A 22,412-nucleotide genomic window follows, 5' to 3' on the forward strand; every position below is an offset into this window, starting at 1 on the left:
CTCCACTGCCCTTCCCAACTGTCCCCTATTGAGCCAGCCATAAAAGGGTACCCAAAGCTGAGGAGTCTAAGGGAGCTGAACACTACGGTCACATCGCTCCCTAACCAAGCCTGAAAGGGCCACCTTAGCTGAGAGACACTTTTAACCCAAGTGAAAGGATTGCTTTGTTTTCTCTTCTGATCCAGAGCTGAATGTGCTGTTGGCAGATGTATTTAACTCCCTGACTGTATGGCTCTGAAGGCAGCTAATTTCATTTTCAGGTAATGTCTGATTTATTTAAATGCATGATAACATAAAGCAGATATTGTGTTAATTCCATTAATATACAAAAGCTTGCTGCAGGTAGGGAGTAATTATGCTGGACAAGCTATTAACTTTGCAGTACTTTGTGTTATCACTACCGCCTTATACAACAATATCCATGGGCCACCTTCAACACACAGACGGCTTTTGTTGTGCATTTTGACAGTTTGGATGCAGTATTTGTTGAGGTGAGACTTTGCAAGCAAATTCTGGGCAGTCTTTTATGTTGATGCAAGATACGCAAGCATACTGCCTATCCTATCAGCTGCTAACGACTCAGCCACACAAAATGCATTTAAGGGACAAAGGGTCACAGCCTGCTTCTTTTGACTTAAAATGACAAAACTCAGAAATGGAGAATTTTTAAAATAAAAATGAGTGCAAAGAGCTCACTAAGACTTTAAACATTCATATGTTACAAAAAGTTTACTGGTCAGAAATAAATTGCTGTATAATAATTCCCATGTAAATTAAACTGTTAGGGTAATCTGTTATTCCAAAGTAAATGCTACACCACAAGATGACCAGAAGGGCACAAAACCGTCTAACATTTATTGATTAAACACAGGAGATGACACTACTTTGAACAGATGAAAGACTTTTATCTAGAACATTTATTTTATAAACATTTACCTCATCGTGAGTTTCCTGTTTTTTTAAGCCAGCACACTTCGTTATTATAAGTTCATGGCATCTCTTGTGGACTACACAAGTGCAAACTATAAACAAAAAATAGATAAAAGAATAAGTTTTCATAAAGATTTATTTGAAGGCATAAGACTGATCTTGGAAGACTAGAAATGCTGGGACTTGAAAGGCTGCAAGTGACTGATTTGCTGAGTCATATGAAGTAAATCTGGCTTATAAAACCAGAAGATAATAGACTTTCAAGAGATCAAATAATTTTAAGAGAACTTAAGCATATCTGTTAAAATCTCAGTATCTAAAACTATAAATTACCATCTGAAATATTAACCACTATTTTTCTCAATTTTTACATATTTGATTTATCTGATCAAGTCCATGATCTCCACATCACATGAGACACAATGGCAACAACTCCTGTCTGAAGAGCTTCCCATCAAAACGAGACATAAGGATAACTCATTGTAAAAGTCATCAAACAGAAAAAACAAAGTTGAATATTCTTTCTAGAACACATTATTGTAAGTTGATAACAGCAAAAGGTTTCAGGAGGCAAAACTATTTTGTCAATATTCATACTGATTACTTAATCAATAAATAACATTTGCAGATATGAAAGATAAGGTTAACAATTATAAGGTCTATCGTACTGTGGGATTCAAGGTCATTAAGTGAAGAAAAAACCCTCAAGAGTTTTTTGAGTTCAAGAGAAATAATGAATTTCATTTTCTTCTAGCTTTGGTCATTGTAAGAAAAAAAAATAATCAGAACGCAAGGAACCTCTGCTGTATGTTAACACTCTATTCTTACTATAACATGTAAAACCATTATTTGCATTTATTTGTTTGAAATTATATTTAGTCAAGTCTTTTGTAACTGAAAAGTCATCACTGAGTTCATTACTTCTATTTCATATCTTACAGATGAGAATTAAATAGAAAAACATCATCCCAAGAGCTAACTACATAAAAAATTAAAGAGTCTAAGAAACTGAGTTGAAAAATGGAGTTGAAAATGAAGTACTTGTGCAGTCTTTGCTATAACTTTCTCTAATTACGACCTCTATAATTATCTCATCTATTTAATTACAGTCTTTGCAACTACCTGGCATTTTTAAACAAAGGATCTTAAGCAGAATAAAGGATTCACAATTTTGAAATGCAAGAAGTGAAAAATGAAGAAGCCAACATCCACAGATATGTCCCCCTAGCTGGATGCACATAAAGAGATACCCAGGATCTGCTGTTCAGTGATGTTAACTGTGCCCCTACTTCACATATGATGCCTAAGACCAAAAGTTTCAAAAAATCTTACCATGACTTGCTGTAAAGATTGTATCTTTGGGGAGATAAACTTTATCTGATCATCTTGTGCTAAATTCTCGGCACTGTACATATACAATGCCTAATGAAAATACCTTATTATTTATATATTACAACATAATACATATATTCAAACTGCTACCCAGTAGATTTTCTCTTACCTTGACATTGGTATCCCTGTTTTCCTATTACACCCCTGAAAATAAAACAGTGTTTTAGAAAATACAGAATATAGATTATAAGAATGATAAACACCTTTTCCTCTCTTTACTGGACATGCACAAGTTTAAAAGAATAGCTTCCTATAACCAACAATATGATAACTGCATGCCTACACTGAGATCAGTTCCAATTAGGAACCACATTTCAGCAGCTGAGAGGTAACAGGTAGGACAATAGGCCATGAAGGGAGTTAGAAGACACATTTACTATAAAGCCAAAGGGTACACAGACAGGGAAGCCACAACCTGGTAAAACAGTCATCAAGCAGGCCTGTAAATAGACAGAAGATTGCATATGCCAATATTGTTGCCTAAAATCATCTTAGCTAATGTAAAGCCTAACCTGCGGACGCTTCTCAGAGGAATGCAGTTGATTTCATGCACAATTCACATTGTTTCACATTAAGAAAGACTGATTCATTACACTCTTAAGAAATAGCAATTATGGATCACATCAGATCTTATCTGTAAATCAGTATCTCTAGGTAACTTTGGAAAACATCAACAGAGTTGCTGAAAAATAGCAGAAAACTGAATGTCTCCGCAACTTTTCCCTATTTGAAAACTGTGAGTACTCAAAATCAATGTAAATAATTTCTAAAAGGGAGTTCTTGACATACATTATAATAATAAAGACCCCATACACTGAGCACCCTAACCCCTGGATCATTAGAAGTCTAATATTCCCATATTCCATTAACTTCAGTAGGATGTATAGGAGCTTGGCATTTCCTAGGAGGAGGATGGTGATACTTAAGTACCTAAGGAAGAATTCAATCAGCTTGGCAAAATGTAAAGGTCTAATATTCCATCTGAATCTATACTTATGCACCTACAGAACACTAGACTGGCCATCTACCTAGAATTTATAGTATGTACTAGGCAGGAAAAGATTGAACTTTGTGGATCAGAGGAGAAAAAACTAAAATACAACAAATTCTAAGGTTTGTGATGGAAATTTAAGTGTCTTTTATCATCATCTGCAAAACTGATGACAGTTTAATATTAAAATGAAAAGAACGCTACTCTATGTCATTTACACCTCAGCAAAACAGAAGGGTAACCCCTAAATTCAAAGTTGCAAAGAAAGCAAAGTCAGGGTTGCTTCATACCATATAAAATCTCTGCAGTGCGAACAGTATGTTGGCTGTCTAAGATAGGTGGCCATAAACTTGTGTCCATTAACCTGATGTACTCTGCGTCGCACAGCACCCTGCCGCTTTCTGGGGCGCATGCGTTCCCGGAACACACGTTCTTCATTGTCTTTGGGTGCTGAAACAGAGGAAGAAAAATAAGCACTGGCTATATCAAACACAAATATGGGAAAACTCAAATGCAATACATAAGTAGATATTCTCCAAAACTAAAAATAACCTTCTCTACCTAGCAGTGCAAGATAACCTCCCTAAATTATGGGTCGGTTTTTTTTTCTTTTTTAGCACCAATTACTAAAGGGCAAGCATTTTCATTACCAAAAAGAGGAACTTCTACTTGTTCTAAATCTTTACCTGTAAATTCATGCTAATCTGGGAATAAATCTTCCATGCTTTATCACTGTCAAGCACACTGACAACCTCTCTAACAGTAATTACACAGTTAACAGCTCAGACTTATCTCATTTGATCTTCAGAGGAGGAAAAAAAATCCAACAAAAAATCCCAGCAACCCCTGGTCCCCATACACTCAGAAAGTGCTGACACAAGTACAAGAAACCCGAGTCCAAATACATATTCCGAAGTAGAACAAAAATTCCATCCAGAACTGATTACTTTGTAGAATTCCTGATTAGGATCTGAGCTTCAGCCTCCAATAATCCACTTTGATCCTAACATACTTTCAGCAAAACGTTCAAGAGAAGGAAGTTGTTCCCTTTAACCAATTCCTGTTCAATTGCATAAGAGATTTAATGGTAGAGGAAGTAAAAACTGAAGCTGATACATCTCAGAATAAAAAGTTTGGAAAAAAATACTCCAGAGTGCATCGGGTCTTTTTTCCCCAAAGCTTTATTTTGAAAAGCGTCACTAATGCCTCCATAGTATTCTGTATGCATTAAACAAAAGTTGAGGATTAATTGGCAATGAAGGATATTTAGTACACAGTTGTTAATGAAAGACATATTTTTCAAGCATTCTTTGAGCCACTTGTGTCTCTGAAAAAACACAGTATCAGATTCGGAGGGGACTACATTCAGTAATCTATTGCCAACTGAATCTATGCACTCACTACTTCAGTGCATATAACACTTTGAAATGTATTTAACACTTGTTATTCTCTAAATTTCAGCTACCCTGAATCATTATGATGGCCCAAAGATGCCAACCTTGGTTTGCTGCAAGCTTTTATGTACACGAATGAGTTTTCTATGCAACAGTACAGTACTTAACAATAACACAAAGAAGATTAGAAGTCTGAGAATAACTCAGATCTGTAATAGTTTCAAATTCTTTTACAAACATGAAAAAAAACTTCTGGTTTTGATGGTTGTAAAATTAAAAGTTATTGATTTAGGAATTCCTAGAAAACGGTCTTAAATAGAGCTAATAGAGGGGTATCCTGGGAAAATACAGAGCACAGACCCATGAACTGAGATCAGTTTCTTTCACGGCACAGCAAGGGCTAAAACCCATGACACTAGCAAATTCATTTTTGCATTAAAAATCCTAAGCTCCTTACACGTTAACATCATACAAAACTTTCACACCCAGAGTGGGTTTTTACCCTAAGACACATCTATGGGATGACCAGAATGGCAACTCTTTTCCACTTTAAGTAAGCTTTCACTAAATAAACATTGACTTAGATGCAAAGCTACCCCTTTTATTTATGCCAAAGAACAATCAAAAAGGAATGGCTCTAGGTCTTCCTTCAAGAAAGAGATTAAGTACCACCAAATAGTTATCAATTATGTTTATTTTTATGCGCTAAGCAAAACTCTGATGTCTAATAAATACCACAGCTCCTTGAGAGAAAGACTGCCTTCCGCAGAGAATACGTAACAAGTAGTTGGAAATTCAAAGACTCCTATTCCCAGATTCTGAAGGATTTACTGACTTTATAAAGCCGCTGAAAAATCTTTTAAGTTAATATTATAGGAAGTAAGTCTATATTAACACACAACTGTTATTTTGTTATCATCCAGATTGTAGAATTTGCTGAAGTCTGCAGCCTGGATGTAAGAAAGTTAAAAATCCCACTCTCCTGAAAAGGGTTCCCCAAAAGTTATCTGCTTATAAGAAACAAATGGGATGTTCTGACAGTGCACAGTTCACACTTGGTATGATAATCACTCTATAATACTGCCTTTCTCATTTTTTTCATCTTAAGTGTAATTCTTCACAGATAAAACATCTGTAATTTTACAGAGCAGATAAAAATCCTCTTTGTGTTTTAGCTAGGTAAACACATTATCATGACACTACTTATTTTTTCTTTTATCAATAAAATCTTAAAACAAATTTTACTGTATTAGTTCCAGTTCTATAGTTAATGCTTTTATAAAATTCCATTTTCCACTTACAATACTTACAGTTACAATAAAACAACCAAACAGTGTCATTTTCAGAAATGCACTGACTTGAGAACAGATACAAGCAATACACCTGAAACCATCAGATTAAATGCCAGGCCTCAATGCTCAACCAGCTCAGGGAAAGGTAGTTTTCTTGGCCTGTCTTGGATGACGTTGGAGATCCATTAGGAGTTCTCCCAAAACTGTCTCTCCTGTCAGTCTGCTGTTCCACATTTATCACTTAAGACTAGCACATGGCCACATCTGTGCACCGCAACCTGCTTTAGCGTTGAACGGCATGTTCAAGAGCAATGACGCCCCAGTGGTGACTCTGCCTCCACCTCACCTCTCAGCACAGCCCATGTAGAGTCCCCACCTCGTCAGTCAGCAGCAGAACTTGTTTGAGGGGGATGGGGTAGCATCTGGCATTACAGTGCATGGCTGGACACTGTATGACTGGACACCAGCCTTTCATCAAAGCAGACCAAGTCACAAGAGAATTAATTCACCCATGAGCTTTACACTCAGTTTACATAAAGTTCAGCTAGCTTGTTCACTGTTACCCAACAAAAACACATAAACAATGCTTTTCCACATTCCTCAAGCAAAACACTGCCACGTATTGCACGATTCACACCACTGTTGTGGACCACAGGCACAAAACCAGGCAGTAACTTTCCCAGGTGACTCAGAAGCCAATGATCACATCTGTGCTGGCTCATACCCAGGGCTGTAAACCATTCATTCCTAGTAGCACTAACAATAGTCATATATTTAAATTAAAATCCATTTATCTCATACTGAACAGCCATATTAGAGACATCCATTTAACTGTCTGAAGACATCTACTTAGAAAGGGAGATACACTGCTCTCCCCAAACTTTTCTGATTGTTTGCAAGCAGGAAAGAAAAGAAAGATTAGTAAATGTTATCAGAACACAGGGAGTATTTGGGAAATTCCCTGACATTTGTGTGATACAGCCAACTAGCATTTTCAAGACTACTTTAGAAAATATAAACATAAAAAAAATTGGCCTTTAAAATATATTCTAACAAGAAAAGGTATTACAGTGGTACGTAATAGATTCTAGAAAATATCATTAGGATACTGCATATTGTGCGTGACATTTCTATTCTTAGCAGAGGAGTTAAAATTAAAATTAAGTGGATTTTATGCAGTCAGTCTATAAGCAATTTCCAATATAAACAATTTCTTCTCCCAGGATTTCTACTAAATAGTCACAGAGGGTTATTGTTCCCTCAGTAAAAGCTGTTTCTTTCCGTAACGTACATTCTGTTCCCTGTTTGATTTTGAGTCCTTCGGCCCATTATATTATTATGTTTATCCTTTTAAAATGCATTTCTTTAACTTTCATTTTCAAAAGAAGCAGTAAGAAAGGTTCATGATAATTTCCAAGTGTTCGTGGAGAATACTGTCAATGCGGCACACTGAGTCGAGGCTTTATATGATAGTACTTGAGAATGGGCAAATTTAGAACTGATTTTGTCTCAAAACTATACCCAGTAATGCCACTACTTTCCATTGCAGCCAAGAGTAACTCTGAATTATTTGGAAAGCAATAGCATGTAATTGCTTTTATAGACTCATACGTACGTATAAACATATTGTCTACAATTTCAAAGACTGAAAAGACTTGCAGGCTTGACTCCAAGCTCTTGAAGAAGTGTTATAAAAGTCAGAAGTATCTAGCATACAAAACTGCACAGAATTTATAAATATTTGCAAAATGGATGTTTAAATGAACTGTCTGGAACTACATTTAACACTGTTAATTGTGTGGTATCTGTTATGCGTGAAATATAAGTCATGACATAAGAAAGCAACACATAACGCTCAGCAACCCTCAAAGGGGCCAAAGTTGGAGGAAAAAGACCCTGTACACCAAATAACAAAGGCTCAACTATGACAGGTCTTGTTTTGTACTAAAACAGTTCGAACACAGATGAGAAGGGTTCAGTGTGGAGCACTAACCACAACAGACAGAATTATCCTTCACAGCAAAATGTGCCATTTCCATTTCTTATCCTTTATGTTTTGAGTACTTACAGAATTCTGACAATAAACCAAAAAAATGGAAAAAATATGGCAGAAAAGAGAGAGAGATTACATGCACAGAGGTATTTCAGCATTTGTTGTTGTTCAGAATCCCGACTTCTAAAAGGGAACACGCTGGGCATTTCTCTTAATCTGGAGGAGACTGGCATCTAACAGTGACAGTGTTTGGGGAAGAAGAACAGCAACAAAATCAGATGCTTTAGTTAAATGGTTATTGCCCCATCAAAGACAAACTGTAGGCCATGTACAACAGTAACACTCGCAGCAACCAGCGTAGCTGCCAGGTAACCGCGTCCAACAGAACACTGACACCTCCACAGCACTTCTGTCACAAAGGGCTTTTCACCCCAGGGATCTCTTGGGTGTCTTCACATTGCTGTCACCTGTAACTACAACCACCACCCAGAAAAACCAGCTGGCTTCACATCAACCCTTAATAATTACAACTGAGCCTAACTGAACAACAAATGCAGATGAACAATTGTACTGATGTTTTATTGCTGAAGATTAAAATTCAGAGCTTTGTGTTGTATTTAAACGTGACCATTTAAACCAGTGTGTATGTACTGAAATAAAGCTTTTGTTTTGCCACGACACAATGTCTAAATGGAAGAAGGATGTTGAGGCAGGAGAGGTAATTTGCCTAAAGTTATGTTGGAAAGTGGGAAAGGCAGGAACAATGTCCAGGACTCCTCAGATTCAAGATGGAGTGTAACCAGATCATTATGCATCAAAATTAGGTCTCAAAGGATTACTCCCAAACTATTTTGAGCCTCTGCACTAGAAGCGCATATATTGTTACCAAGATTTCTCTAGGTAGAAACTGTTAACAGGATTTTGCCTTTAATGCTTTAAGGGAAAAACCAAACAACCTAAAAATAAAAAAGCTCCTTGCTTAGTAGTAACACATGCAACTAATTGTGTACATTAGAGATAAAAAAAATAGCAAAGTATATGCCACATAATTTCATAAAGCTGCTACTGATGAACACAGGAATCAATTGGATAGTTTACTACAGTCATGGAAAAAGCTTGCAATTTTTCTTTGTCTTTTCTAGAAGTATAATATATCCAGACTATTTCTTTAACAAGGAATAACATACAGGTCCTGCTTACTGTATCTCAAATCTGCTTTCTTTAGGAAAGCTGACAGGCAATTCTTTGTTTAATAGAAGAATCAGATCCTTAGATAATACTATATTGTTAAAGAAAAAAACGATGATGAGTATTACTAAAGAAATGAAAAAATGCACACAGGATGGGTTTTAGAAGAGATAGGTGTCTGACAAGTCCTGTCTGTTAACATGAGCTATTTACTGAATGCATTGAAGAATAAATTGCATTTTAAAGTAAATCAAGCCTAAATATGGTGGGTGGCTTTGTAGCATGGGCTGAGGCTCAACTTCTTTACCTTCAAACATGTTTATCTTTATAAGTTTAAATTCTTGTCTAAAAGAGAGATTCTGCCTGTATATATTTAAAGACTTCCCTTGACATACAAACAGATAAAACTGATTGGGGGTTGTGACAGGCACACATTTTTGTTTCAGGGTTTGTTTTTCCTTTCCTTTTTTTAAAAAACAAACAAAACAACCAACCAAGCCTATAAAGCAATCCAAATGATTAATGGTTCAAACCTTCTCTACACCCTTAATTATTACCATGAACACATTCATTAGCTCACTCAAACCTGAAGTGACAACAGTAACACCCCACATCCTTTCAAATGGAAGTATTTTCACATTGAATTTGCTAAATAAAGAGGACTACCAAGCCCAGAGATACTGAAGGTCTGCTTGTAATTTCAGTACACGAAGTGTGATTTAATTTTCAAAAATGTCCCAACTGTGCTGGCTAGCAATAATTTTGACCAAGTGTTCAAAACCAGAAGCATGAAGCATGGTACCTGAAGCAACCAGGTGAAGTACCACTGCTGCCCCAGCTGTGTGGTCCATCTGCTTTGCTGTAGCAGAGGCTGGGGCAAGGGAGAACTTGTTCCCATACGTGCTCAAGCAAAACTCTCCTTCAAATGACTTGGAGATTTGCCTTAAGAAAGCCTTCAAGATAAGCCCTCACAAGTTTCTACTCTCCATCTATACACTGCCTGCTGAATTAGTGACAACTTACACAAGCCTAAGATATTAACACCATGGAATTACATGTGGTTGTCCTCAGATGATTATACAGCATGTTTTAATAAATCTAGTATTTAATGAACATACTTCTGTTCTATAGAAACTGTTGATTGGACAAGTAGGGGATGGATACAAACATAGGGTGCTACATCTATATTTTAGACCCCTGGGGACTCACACAGATAATGGGGTACTGACCTCATCTTGGAGGGTGAATCTAGCAATTCCTATAGATAAAGAACTGTCAGATCCACAAAGTAAGCAAATCAGGCAGATTTTTCCTACTCCCTCTCAATGTCTTCATTGGGTGGTATTTAACATTAATGATTTTAAGAAATATGGTATTCCTGAAATAAAGAATTTGTAACTACAATTTTCATATTATATTTTCTTTGACAAAAGAAGTTATATTGCTAAAAATACCACAGGGAAGTTATTGCTATATGACAGGTTTTCTGAAAATTCAGTTTCACCTCTTAAGGTCTTTAAAATAAAATTTCAACTTCCAGGATTTTTTCCACAAGACAGAATTTAGAGTTTGTTCAGTTGAAAAGGAGATGTCACAGACAACAGGACAAAAATAAAAAACAAAACCAACCAACCCCACCCCCCCCCCCCCCATGCTAACTACGGTTATTTTGGTCTTCCAGTGTTATCTTTCAGAAGGAACAAACAGCCTCACTCTAAACACAATGCCCTTATGTCAATAAATCTGCAATTGAAATCAGAGAGGTGGAAATGCATTCTACATATGGTAAATACTGAAGCCATTATTCAGGAGAAAAATCTTACTCCACAGAATGTAATGGGTCTACTCATGTCCTAATTAGTAACGTAAAATAACAAATTTGTGAATTGTAGAACAGCTTTTGTGCCATAACTTGACATGATAAACTTACAGGAAGAAAATTAAGATAGTTTGTGTCACTGACATTCGATTCATGTTGATAACAGTGTTAGTAATAAACAGTATTAGTAGCTTGGTGTTAGTATTGATTGTGTTAAGTCCTGAAAGGCTAACAAGGTGCAGTATGTCTTATTAAATCAACTACTTACTAAAGATAACATAGTAGCTTATCTCTGGAATTAAGAAACTACATATATAATATAATACATTACATTATTATTATAAGAGTATTATAACTCCAATCAGACCAAAAGCCATCCTTGGGACTAGATGGAGACTTGTCCTGCAATGTGACTGCAGTGTGCTCCTTGGAGCACGCCCAACCACTTGTGGTGGTAGTGCTGGTGGTCAGTTCTCTGATGACACATGCTTATATTGACTGTCCTTTGGCCATCTTCAAGGAAAGAAGGAAAATGTGACAAAACATCCCAGTCAGGGCTGCTGTTGAAGATGAACATTCAAAGTGGTGTACACATGCATGTATATTTTAACAGAGCCCCAGGCTACGGAAGTATCTGCAGGGTCAAGTGACCTCTCTGCAGGGTCAACATCTGAGCTGCTGGCATTTGTCAGTTCCTGGAAAGGAAATGGTGTTGTGATGCTAAGAAGGAAAGCAAGCATTGTGAAAATTTCAGGACAAAGCTATTTTCTCAGAGGTAACTATTAAACCAGACAGATCCTGAATGACAGTATTTTAAGCACGTGTTTGTGATAGAAAGACTGCTGAACTTCTCTGATCTAACAGTTGTGAAATCCATTATATAGAGCTTGATGAAACACAACCTCGTATGACGGCGGTTTCTCATCTTTCAGTAGAGTTATTTCTTAAATATTTTTTCAAGCCCAGCTTTGTTCCTTTGCCACGGAATAACAGAAGCATAAGTGGCAGGCACCTAAGAGATGGCCGAGCCCAGCCTCCTGCAGTGGGGAAGGTTCTCATGTACTTCAGGCATCCTCAGCTTCCACTTTTCTGACGGTTCTTGAAAATCTCCAGCGAGGGAAATTCCACAACTTTCACATGTATCTTGTTTCACTACTCTGGCAGGCAGGCTGTTTTGCTAATAGCCTGCCTAAATCCTTTTGCAATAAGTTAATGCTGGATGGGTGAATAGCAACCTGAAAAAGCAAATGTTTGCCAGCACAGAAACTACTGAAGTATCTGTAGCAAGGCAAGCATTACGCCGTTGTATACCATGCAAAAGACCAGGGGCTGGGGATAGCCAGAGACATGGAAAGATATGAGAAAAGACGATTGCAAAAATTTTACATGCTTCTCAGGCCAAAGATGGACAGAAGCTGCTTTGAACTGAACAGGTCCCCATGGACATCCCAGTCACATGCTAGCTGCAGAAAAGCTGTGATACCTGAAGGTAAAAAGGGGAATGAAAACCACTTCCTGCCTTTAAGCCACTAAATCTCACAGTCGTCTTGTTGATGCCGTTTCCAGACACCCCTCCTGATAGCGACAACTTGTTTCCACCCAAGCTTAGAAATGCATGTAAAAAAGCTTGCTTGCACTACATTCTCCATATTAAACCTTACGACTCCATGTAATCACGTTAAGGACCTATGATGTATAACCTACACAGGCCAGAGAAGATGGCTTTCAAAACATATTTGTATAATGGTTATACTCCTCCCGAAGCTCAAGCCTGTGACATAGAATACACATATTCAGGTTTCAGAGTGCATCGCAGTGGCAGTGAAATCTCCTTACCTACAATTGGAAAAAAGGCCATTCTGAGGTGTCACCATTTCAGACATGAAAAGTGTACACAAACTACAGTAAGTTTACTTTAGAAAAGTGATTCTTTTTGCTATTTATTTTATCAATATTATTATCTTAATAAAGTACTAACTACTTGCTTTCGTACACCACAAGGCGGAGGGAACCCACTGCAGAACTGCTTGTGATTCAAAAGAGCCTCACACAACACTTGTAATAGATGAGAAAACCAGAGAAGACTGCAAAGCAGCTCCTTTATCCCAAGCAGGAATAATCCTTTCCATTAGTCTGACTGATTTTGGTATAAATTAAGCAGCACTGCATTCTCAATACTTTGCTCAGAAAACGCTCAGGAAAGCCAAAGAGAGTTTCAAGGGCAGGCAGAATGGCAGTGATATATTAATATTTTATTTAGACTTTTTTCTTATACTCTCAAATAATGGCAATGATCTTTCTCAACAAATTAAAATAGAGGTTGTAAAAATTTGGAAGCTATCTCCCCCCAACAGTATTAAAGTCGTAAGACACAAAATATCTGTACCTTCATGTAGAGAAACCTACTGAGGAGACTGTAATAGTTCTGATAAACACAAGTGGATTTGTCCCCAAGCAACAGGATGTGTTATTAGAAGTAACAACTGAGAAAATCATCTTCACAGCCACTGTTTGCCAAATAGTTTCAGGATGCCTTATACCTGTTTTCTCACTGTAACTACAGTAGCTTTGTCTGTTTAGGCAAATAATTTACAATACTATTGAAAACTCAAATCAATAAGTGTTGGGAAAGAAATCTTTCAACAGTGAAACAAGAAAGCAAACTGTTATGATTTCAAAATGACTTAAAAGGTTTTGTCTTCTGAAGTGAGCTGATACTTAGGGTTGTCCATAGAAACAATACCTGGCCACTCATAAATTATTTCTTATTCTTCTGACATATTCATGGTAATTTTTAGAGTTAGAGAATGCACCATAGTATCTTTATACATGTTAGAAACAAGCACCTGGTTGCCAGTGGTATCTGAACTCCTCAATGCCAGCTCTTCAGCCAGCCAGGAAGCCAAATCTGGTAAAACTTTGGACCAGTCTGCAGGAACAGCTGGGGAACGGGGTGTCATTGAAACGCGCTCTGAGAGAGACCCGCCATGGCAACCTGAGGCCCTGGGTCTGCACCAAGGAAACCCTGAGAGCCACCTCATGGATAGCAGCCAGGCAGCCTGACAGAAAGATCAAGCTTTCCAATGTAATTGCAAGCAATTTTAATCATGTTTCTCCTTTTCTTTCATCACTTACAACTTTATAAGTTGGTTCTGCACGCTAAAATCATGATACACCTTTGCTCTGTAGTGGAGCCTGTAGGGCACCCAACAGGTAAAAGAGTGGGTCCTCATCTGAACAGCACAGATAACGTGTTCCTTTCTTGGCTGGAGGGTGTAGGCGCCTATAAGTAAACAACCATTGCACTTTTCATTTCTTACTACTCTAATGTTGAAATGAATTAAGCAAGTGAAAGACAGTAGTGTTAGCATCGCCTTAGAAAGGACTGTTCTCTAAGGCAGCTGCCACCAATAAATAACACCTGCCACTATTTTTCCCTTTTTGCCCCAATGTATAACCCGTAACACACTTTCACCAGTGTTCCAACATGTCACTGATCTTTCTGGTTTGTGTCTTTTTCTAAGGGCCCTATTATGACAATACTGTCACCCTCTACCAACATCCTTCCTCATCTTGCCCATTTCCTAAGTGGGCAGTTCTTGCCATCATTTGTAAGAGACAAAAATCAGCAGCAAAAGAACTCACTCCTCCTTTCCATTGTCTTTCTTGCAAATGTAGGAGGATTTTTTCTTATCCCAATAACCCCCCCACCCCACGCACACAAAAAAAGCTTAATTAAGAATGTCTCTGACTCACAAGCAGCGCTATTAAAGCAACTCTTCCATCTGTCTTTCAACATGAAATATATTATTACTAATTTCCATTCAGAGAACAGTAATAGATACATTATGTAAATCCTGAAGGACTCATATGATTTATTATCAGTGTATTACTTTAAAATCCCAATTTAGCGAAGCATTTCTGGATATGTCTATGTGAAAAAGTATTCACTGTGCCACGGATGTCAATGGAAGTCTTCCAATATTTAAGGCACTACTTACCTGCTCTGCTAGATGTTCATTCTATGCATCTACTGCATGGTAAAAATGGAAATGTGCTAAACAGCATGTTCTTTCTCCCTGCCAGGCTTATGGGCACAGCATCATGAGGTAATTGCAAATGGTGAGTTTGCATGTTGTCACCAGAGCCTGAATATGTTATATAGATTTTTACTGAGGGGGATTGACACATGACAGGGATGGGGGGGGGGGGGGGGGGGGATATGATCACCCTCATGACCTCTCACTGGCAGAAGTAGTATTTCTTACTGACAAGATTAAGTATGATAAGTTTTAACACTTCTTATTTGCTTTGGGATTTCAATATACAGGTTATTTTACTGTTCAAATTCTGCAAAACAATAAAAAAAACAGAGTTGTAAGGTGAGACCACAGTGTTAAATCATCTTACTTTGTAGAAGCGATTTAGGACCTACCATGCATTTGCCGCTAGCTCCATTATACACTCCAATTTGTAATATTAGATTGCTACTTATAAACGTACTGCTGATTTTTCCTTTTGCAGGTCATTAAGCAAAAGAACAGTAAAGGGATCTCTCTCCTGCTTCTTATGACTCCCAGCAAAGTTCTGCAGCATTTGAGGTTCTGTATAGTATGCTAGCTGAAATACATAATTACATGAAAACCCTGGCTCTTGTTAAAAAAGCAACATATATCTAGCACTCAGGTTATGGAGAAAAGCTTGAAAACTGTGACATGAACACATCTAAAGACTGAAAAGCACAAAAGAGTCCTAGTGGAGGACAACCCCAAAACTTTCTTATGGAAAATCTTACATATCTCTGTACACTGTACACATGACTTCAAATTAGTACTGGGTTTGCATGCCAAGGTTTTGGTAGCAGGGAGTGGGGCTACAGGGCTGGCTTCTGTAAGAAGCTGCTAGAAGCCTCCCCTATGTCTGATGGAGCCAATGCCAGCCGGCTCCAAGACAGACCTGCTGCAGGTCAAAGCCGAGCCAGTCAGTGATGGTAGTAGTATCTCTGGGATAATGTGTAGAAGAAGGGGGGAAAAACCTGCTGCACAACAGCAGCCAGAAGAAAAGAGTGATAATGCGACAGCAACAACCCTGCAGCCCCCCAGGTCAGGGCAGGAGGGGCTTCAGGTGCCAGAGCAGATTCCCCAGCAGTCCACGGTGAAGCGCATGGTGAGGCAGGCTGCGCCCCTCAGCCCATGGAGGTCCATGGCGGAGCAGATCCCCACCTACAGCCCGGGGAGGACCCCATGCCAGAGCAAGGGGATGCCTGAAGGAGGCTGTGATGCCATGGGAAGGAGCAGGTTGCTGGCAGGACCTGTGGCCCAGGGCAGGACCCAAGCTGGAGCAGTCTGTTCCTGAAGGACTATACCCTACGGGAGGGACCCACGCTGGAGCAGTTTATGAAGAACTGTAGCCCATGGGAGGGAGCCACATCAGAGAAGTTCGTGGAGGACTGTATCCTGTGGGAGGGACCCCATGCTGGAGCAGGAGCAGAGTGTGAGGAGGAAGGCGCAGCAGATACATCATGTGCTGAACTGACCAAAACCCCCATTCCCTGTCACCCTGTGTGGCTGCAGAGATGAGGTAGAGAATTTGGGAGTAAAGTTGAGCCTGGGAGGAAGTTGTTTTAAGATTTGGTTTTATTTCTCATTACCCTACTCTGATTTGATTGGTAATAGATTAATTTGATTTCCCTAAGTTGAGTCTGGTTTGCCTGTAGCAGTAACTGGCGAGTCTTGTCCCTGTCCTTATGTTGACCCGTGGGCCTTTTCTCATATTTTCTCTCCCTGTCCAGCTGAGGAGAGGGAGTGATAGAGAGGCTTGGTGGCCACCTGGCATCCACCCAAGATCAATCCACTACAACTGGTCAAACTTTGTGTCTTACTGTATAACATATAGACATGGGTAGAAGACAAGACTCTGTGTTTGATATGGGTTACAAAAACTTACTTGTTCTTAACTTTTTCTACCTTACTGACACTCCAAACTTCCTACCTCCAGTGTTCACATATATATCTAATCCCAATTCTCCAACCTTTCTTAAGACAGATGTTATCAGTGTCTTTCACATTTTCAGTGATTTGGTGACCGTGTGGCTCAATCTTTCACATAAAATGAAAAATGTTTCTGACTTATGAAAAGGTGCTTAACTGGACATGTAATTTCCAATTGAGTCAGAATTTCAGTAAAGTTTTTAACAATCAACTACTTGAAGTAACCTAATCAGACCTAAGCCATTTTTCCAAACCTATGGCAGATTAAGTCTCTAATAAAAAGTATACTCACAAAGGAAAAGAATTGGCAAACAGCCTCTGAAGAGGCAACAGATGTGTTGATTAAGATTTATTTTATTTTTCTAAAATTGACATAATATTCAAGAATGCTTAAGAACTTACTGATGGCAGCAGTTGGCAAGTGGGAAGGGTGGGATGTTGGATGATGAGGTGCCTTACTGTGGGAATTGAGGAAAAAAAAGGAAAAGACCAAAATAGAATCAGAGTTTTAATCATGTCACTTTAGAGAAAGGAACTCAGAGAAAAATAGTACATGAAAGAAAAGGGAGAGAGGAATGAAAGTGAACCTAGAGCTGATGAAAAAGAACACATCAGGGAACACTACTTTTCCTCCCCGTAGGACAAACTGTGAGCAATGCGGCTTCACATCACTCAGTGGCCCAAACTCCAAGTCTAATCTCAGTTTAGGATTATTGTCATCAGTAAATTAATTTCCTTTCTACCCATTTGCTGTAAAGTTAACTCTTCTTATTACAGAAAACTCATACATAAGAACTAGCAGGTATATATGTACAAGGAGCTAGCTACTGAAAAGCACTCAAGATCCATATTTTTTCCACAGGGATCTAGATACCCATCTTGAAGCGCTCTAAGGGAATGGATATCCTCATGCTTACAGAAAATATGTTAGACTTGATGTTTCCCAAAGATACTGAGCCACCCAAGTTCACTGAATCAACTAACTTCTAAAAAATAGATGCTGCTTTAGACCTGCTATTGCTTTCTTTAGATACGTGATACTTAAAGCTAAATCAAACTATGTTTACACAGAAGAACAGGTACAGAAAGCCAGCTTAATAAATCAAGGCAGTTACGTATAGTATTCTATTACTCTAACTGATTTTTTTTTTCCTCCTGCAGCAAATCACCTTTTGTTACTTCTTAAGACTAAACGCAGTTCAGTAGTAAGAAATTCCCACAGCACTCACTGAAGGCTGACTTTCAAAATCCACATGAAGACTATACAAGAATTAATCAATGTGTGTGGGAGAAAACCTGCTTCTAACATTTCTTAAACCTGTAAGTCTTCCAAGAAAAATATTTGTTAAACTCTGGACTGTGCATCTGTATACTGTAGCTAAGAGAAAATGGAACTTAGAAAAAAAAAATACTGATTTTTCTTCTTCACTTCAGCACAAAGATCAAACCAAAAGCTACTTCAAGATCCAACCAGCTTTCTCCCTGTTTAGTCCAGAGACTAAATCAGAATATGAAAACAGAGACAAAACAATTCCTGGCATGATTGCTGATTTAATTTTTCTGTTGTTATTCCAGTGTACTAACCATTTTCCATTCAGCACTGACCCTATCTTCACACCAGCGTTACTACCTTTGGGTATTCTAATGTATCAGGTAAGTTCTCCTGCCACTGACAGCACAAACTCGTCTGGAAACCTGTGCACAGCACAAGGAGGATGGGGTCCAAGCAAAATCTGTGGAGAGCCAAGGGAATGACAAGGAGACTGCCTGCAGCACAATGGAGGACTGTTTGTACATCTTAATGCTCTACATACATAGTCACACGAGGATAAGATCTATCCTTGGCTACAGCTCTACAGTTATGCCAGAGAACAGATACAAAAAACAAGTGGAATTTGGCTCAGTTTACTTACAGTAGAGATAAAAAAAGAAATCTTGATTGCCTATGTCCAGACTGTAAGGATACAAAATGTTCTAGCCATTGTAAAATACTAACCTATAAAACTTAATTCCGTTTATTGTTTATTAACAGGTCAAGAGATAGCAGACATTTTAAAAAAAGCTTTCCTTAAAAAAAATTTAAGTCAGAGCTCATGATCTCAAATGCCTTCTGTCTTCTTTGGTTTCCCAAGCACCTCTGCTCATATTCAAACACTACATAATTCATTTTAACTTAGCTTTATCAGGCTGCTGAATAAGAATGTGAAAGTCAGCTGGCTTTAAGTTGAAAAAAATATATTCAGTGCCTCCTTATTGCTGCTGTCACTGATTTAGCTGTTCCCATGGTAAAGTCAAATACCACCACAGGAAGCTGTATCACCTAATTCACAAGTTGGGATGTGTGGTGCATGGAGATTTGATTTAACAGTTCCCAGAACTGTCTGGTTGAAGGATGTGGCAGTTGAAAGCTGGAGGCTGGATTTCTTTCTTTTTCCCCTCCCCCTCTTTTTTTTTTTTTTTCCCCTCAAAAAAACCCCACTTGTATAATCTCAAGAGTAAGACATATGGCAACATTTCCAAGTTAGTTTCAAAGAGATTTTGATTTCCCACTTACTCTCTCTAAGTGTGAATTACCTAAGAAGGTGTCAGAAGTTCCTCGAAAAAATCTTTTTAACACTTGTTGTCTTTGGAAAATGAACTAGAGAGAAGGTCCCACTTTTTTTTTTTTTTTTTTTTCTTCCCTCTTTTTAAAATGATTTTGACAGCTCTATAGCTGGAGCCTCTGACTTAACTACCCATATGACACATCACAGCACTCATGAATTAGATGTTTACAACCACTTCAATTCACAAAAAAAAAAAAAAAAGCTGCTTCCTCATTAATAAGGAGACAAAAACACCTTAAGAAAGAGATCATCTCCCAGACTAGAAACAGATTTTACTACCAGAAATTGCATATGTAAGAGCTAATGTCTCCTATAAAACCTCTTCCTTTAAGTAAATACCTGTAAAAAAATCAAATAAATTTTTACATGTTAAAAATTTTTCTCTAAATGTCTTTTCTTTAATAAAACATTAACTTTTCCATTAGCATACCTGTAATGAAATAAAAATATGTAATGCATTTTGAGAAATAGCAATAAAGATGAAAAGTCTCTGAATGCCGCTTTCCAGAACATGGAACCATCAAAATAAACTGACCTGGGCATTTACAAGTTTTTAAACCAATAGGGCAATCATGAGATGCAGGAAGCACTTGGCTTCAGACCAGTGAAAATCTTGTTTTAGTTGTATCACATTTTTACCTTCCTTTCATTCCCACAAATGCGTAAATCTGACATTTCAGAACATCACCTGGTCATACATGCAACATGAGGGTGAATTCCTACTAACAGCTACTGAAATACAACTGTTAAGTTACCTTTTTTCACATGGTGTTATACCACTGGTCCTAAGACAGGAATTCTTTCAGCCTATCACTCAAGTCTTTAAGAAGTGCTACCTCTAAACCGTATTCCCCTTCAGATAGAAATTGGGTACATGGTAAAATATAATAGTCACTGTCAGGGATCGAGTCTGATAAACTGCCAGGAGTTTTGAATTATATTGCTATAAACTCACACAAAAGTAATCTGTTTCTGTACATATAAAATAAAGAAATTAATAGTTCTCAGAAGAACAGTTCTTTGGAACAGGTTTTTAAGGTGCTTTATACCTTACTCATAACAAAATGAAGGCAAGAGTCTCAGTAAGTGAGACTTTAAGAAATTAAAATAGAAATTTTCTCCTATGTAAAATTAAAAAACAGGTTGTATTGAACTAGTTAATAATGACTCACCTGCTAATTTTTAAAAATTTATCCATTTATTTACATGTAATGGTGTTATTCCTTTCATTTAAGTCTAACTGCTGAAAAATGCCATTTCTCTACAATCAATTTTTTTCTCCTACACTGTCAAACACCACTCTCCCTTTCCCTCCACCCCCGGGTCTCAGTGGAACAACAGCTGGAAATGACATGGCTGGTTTCATCTGCTCTACGACATCTTTCAAGGAATTTTGTATTCATCTTCTATGCACTAATCACAGTGATTATGCCAGTTCAAATTCTAGAAATATAGTCCAATAATGAAATGAATCTGTGATACGTAAAAATATGGAAAAACTACATAAATAAAATGGTTTATACTAGAATAATTTTATTTTTAATTTCAGAATAACATACAAGTAAGGCTGATAACTTCTGGATGAGTCAATTGGCTTCTATATATGGATTTAAGAGAAATCATTGTGTTATTCTTCCTTAGTAATTGTTTACTTTGATGTTATCCCATGCATATATTATTCATATATCACAAATACATGAAAAAAAAACATATTTTGAGTATACAGCCTTGCCCCCATAGCCAGCCTAACTTGGTTAGTACAACAGCAGTGGTGAGCGTATGCGACTGTCAGTAGTAGTCACAATTCCTCTGAAATACCCTGTTTTTTAACTGCTACATTACAAAGGGCTTTACCCAGGAGGCACAGAGATGCACGACATGCCCAAGGTCACCTAGAAAACCTGTGGCAGATGACCTGTGCATGGTGCCTTCAAAGAATTCACCCAGGATTTTCTTTCCATTATTTCTAAGCACTTAGAGACTGATACAGTGCTTAGAACTAATATCAAATAATCGCTTCCTTGAATCCTACTGCTTGATCACTAAATAAGGATATTTTGTTTTCCTGTGATTCTTTTCCCCATAGCATGAAACATACAAAGGGCATTAGCCCATAGTCAGTAGCTTTAAGTCTATATCTCTGATTCTGAACTATATTTAACTCTGTAGCACATTACAACTGTTTTTACAGATTCCACCATCTCCCAGCTCAGCAGAAACTGGTAATCAAAAATCAGTTGCAGATAAAAGCCAATGGAAATCTTAGAAACATCTCTGACACCTTAAAGAATACCTATCAAGTGGTTTTAACATATACTAAATGTATACACACATATATACACACCCCCCCCATAGATGTGTTTTTCAAAGGGAAACCAGTATCACAACGTGTTTAGCTAAATAAAAAGACAGCAGGATCCACATACATCACTTTGTTCATAACAGTTATACATGTAGTACATATACTACAAAATTAGGTTTCTTAACAAGTCTGTAATCACTATTTCTCTGGTCACTTAATCCTGTACCCTCTTTACCTGTCCTTTGTGATTCTGACTGACTGCTCATGACCATCTAGCTGTCCTTTGTGTTTGAATGCAAAATGATATAATACTTATAACAAACCTGTCTAATGTATTTTAAAGGCACAACAACACTTTTTTCTATAAAATGTTGTTTTATTTGAAGATCATCATCAACCCAAAACATAATTAAATGTCAAGTGAAAACTATTGACTCTTTCTCACACACCATTTTCATGAACCACAGGGTAATTCTGGCTGGAAGGCATTACTGGAGTCCATTCTGTGGCCCAAA

The 22,412-nt window shown here is 37.7% G+C and overlaps 1 protein-coding gene across 2 annotated transcripts in view; it reads right to left on the reverse strand.

Annotated features, from left to right (window-relative positions):
• Positions 1 to 22,412, reverse strand: part of PRKCE (protein kinase C epsilon) — a 293,855-nt gene that overhangs the window by 108,275 nt on the left and 163,168 nt on the right. For both annotated transcript variants that reach the window (XM_037405769.1, XM_037405770.1), the window contains 3 exons: positions 3,604 to 3,763; positions 2,432 to 2,466; positions 937 to 1,022 (listed from right to left, as the gene is read on the reverse strand). In XM_037405769.1, coding sequence (XP_037261666.1) covers positions 937 to 1,022; positions 2,432 to 2,466; positions 3,604 to 3,763 — 281 coding nt within the window. The remainder of the gene's footprint in view (positions 1 to 936; positions 1,023 to 2,431; positions 2,467 to 3,603; positions 3,764 to 22,412) is intronic.

This window comes from Falco rusticolus, chromosome 12 (assembly GCF_015220075.1).
Source record: "Falco rusticolus isolate bFalRus1 chromosome 12, bFalRus1.pri, whole genome shotgun sequence".
Taxonomy (NCBI): domain Eukaryota; kingdom Metazoa; phylum Chordata; class Aves; order Falconiformes; family Falconidae; genus Falco; species Falco rusticolus.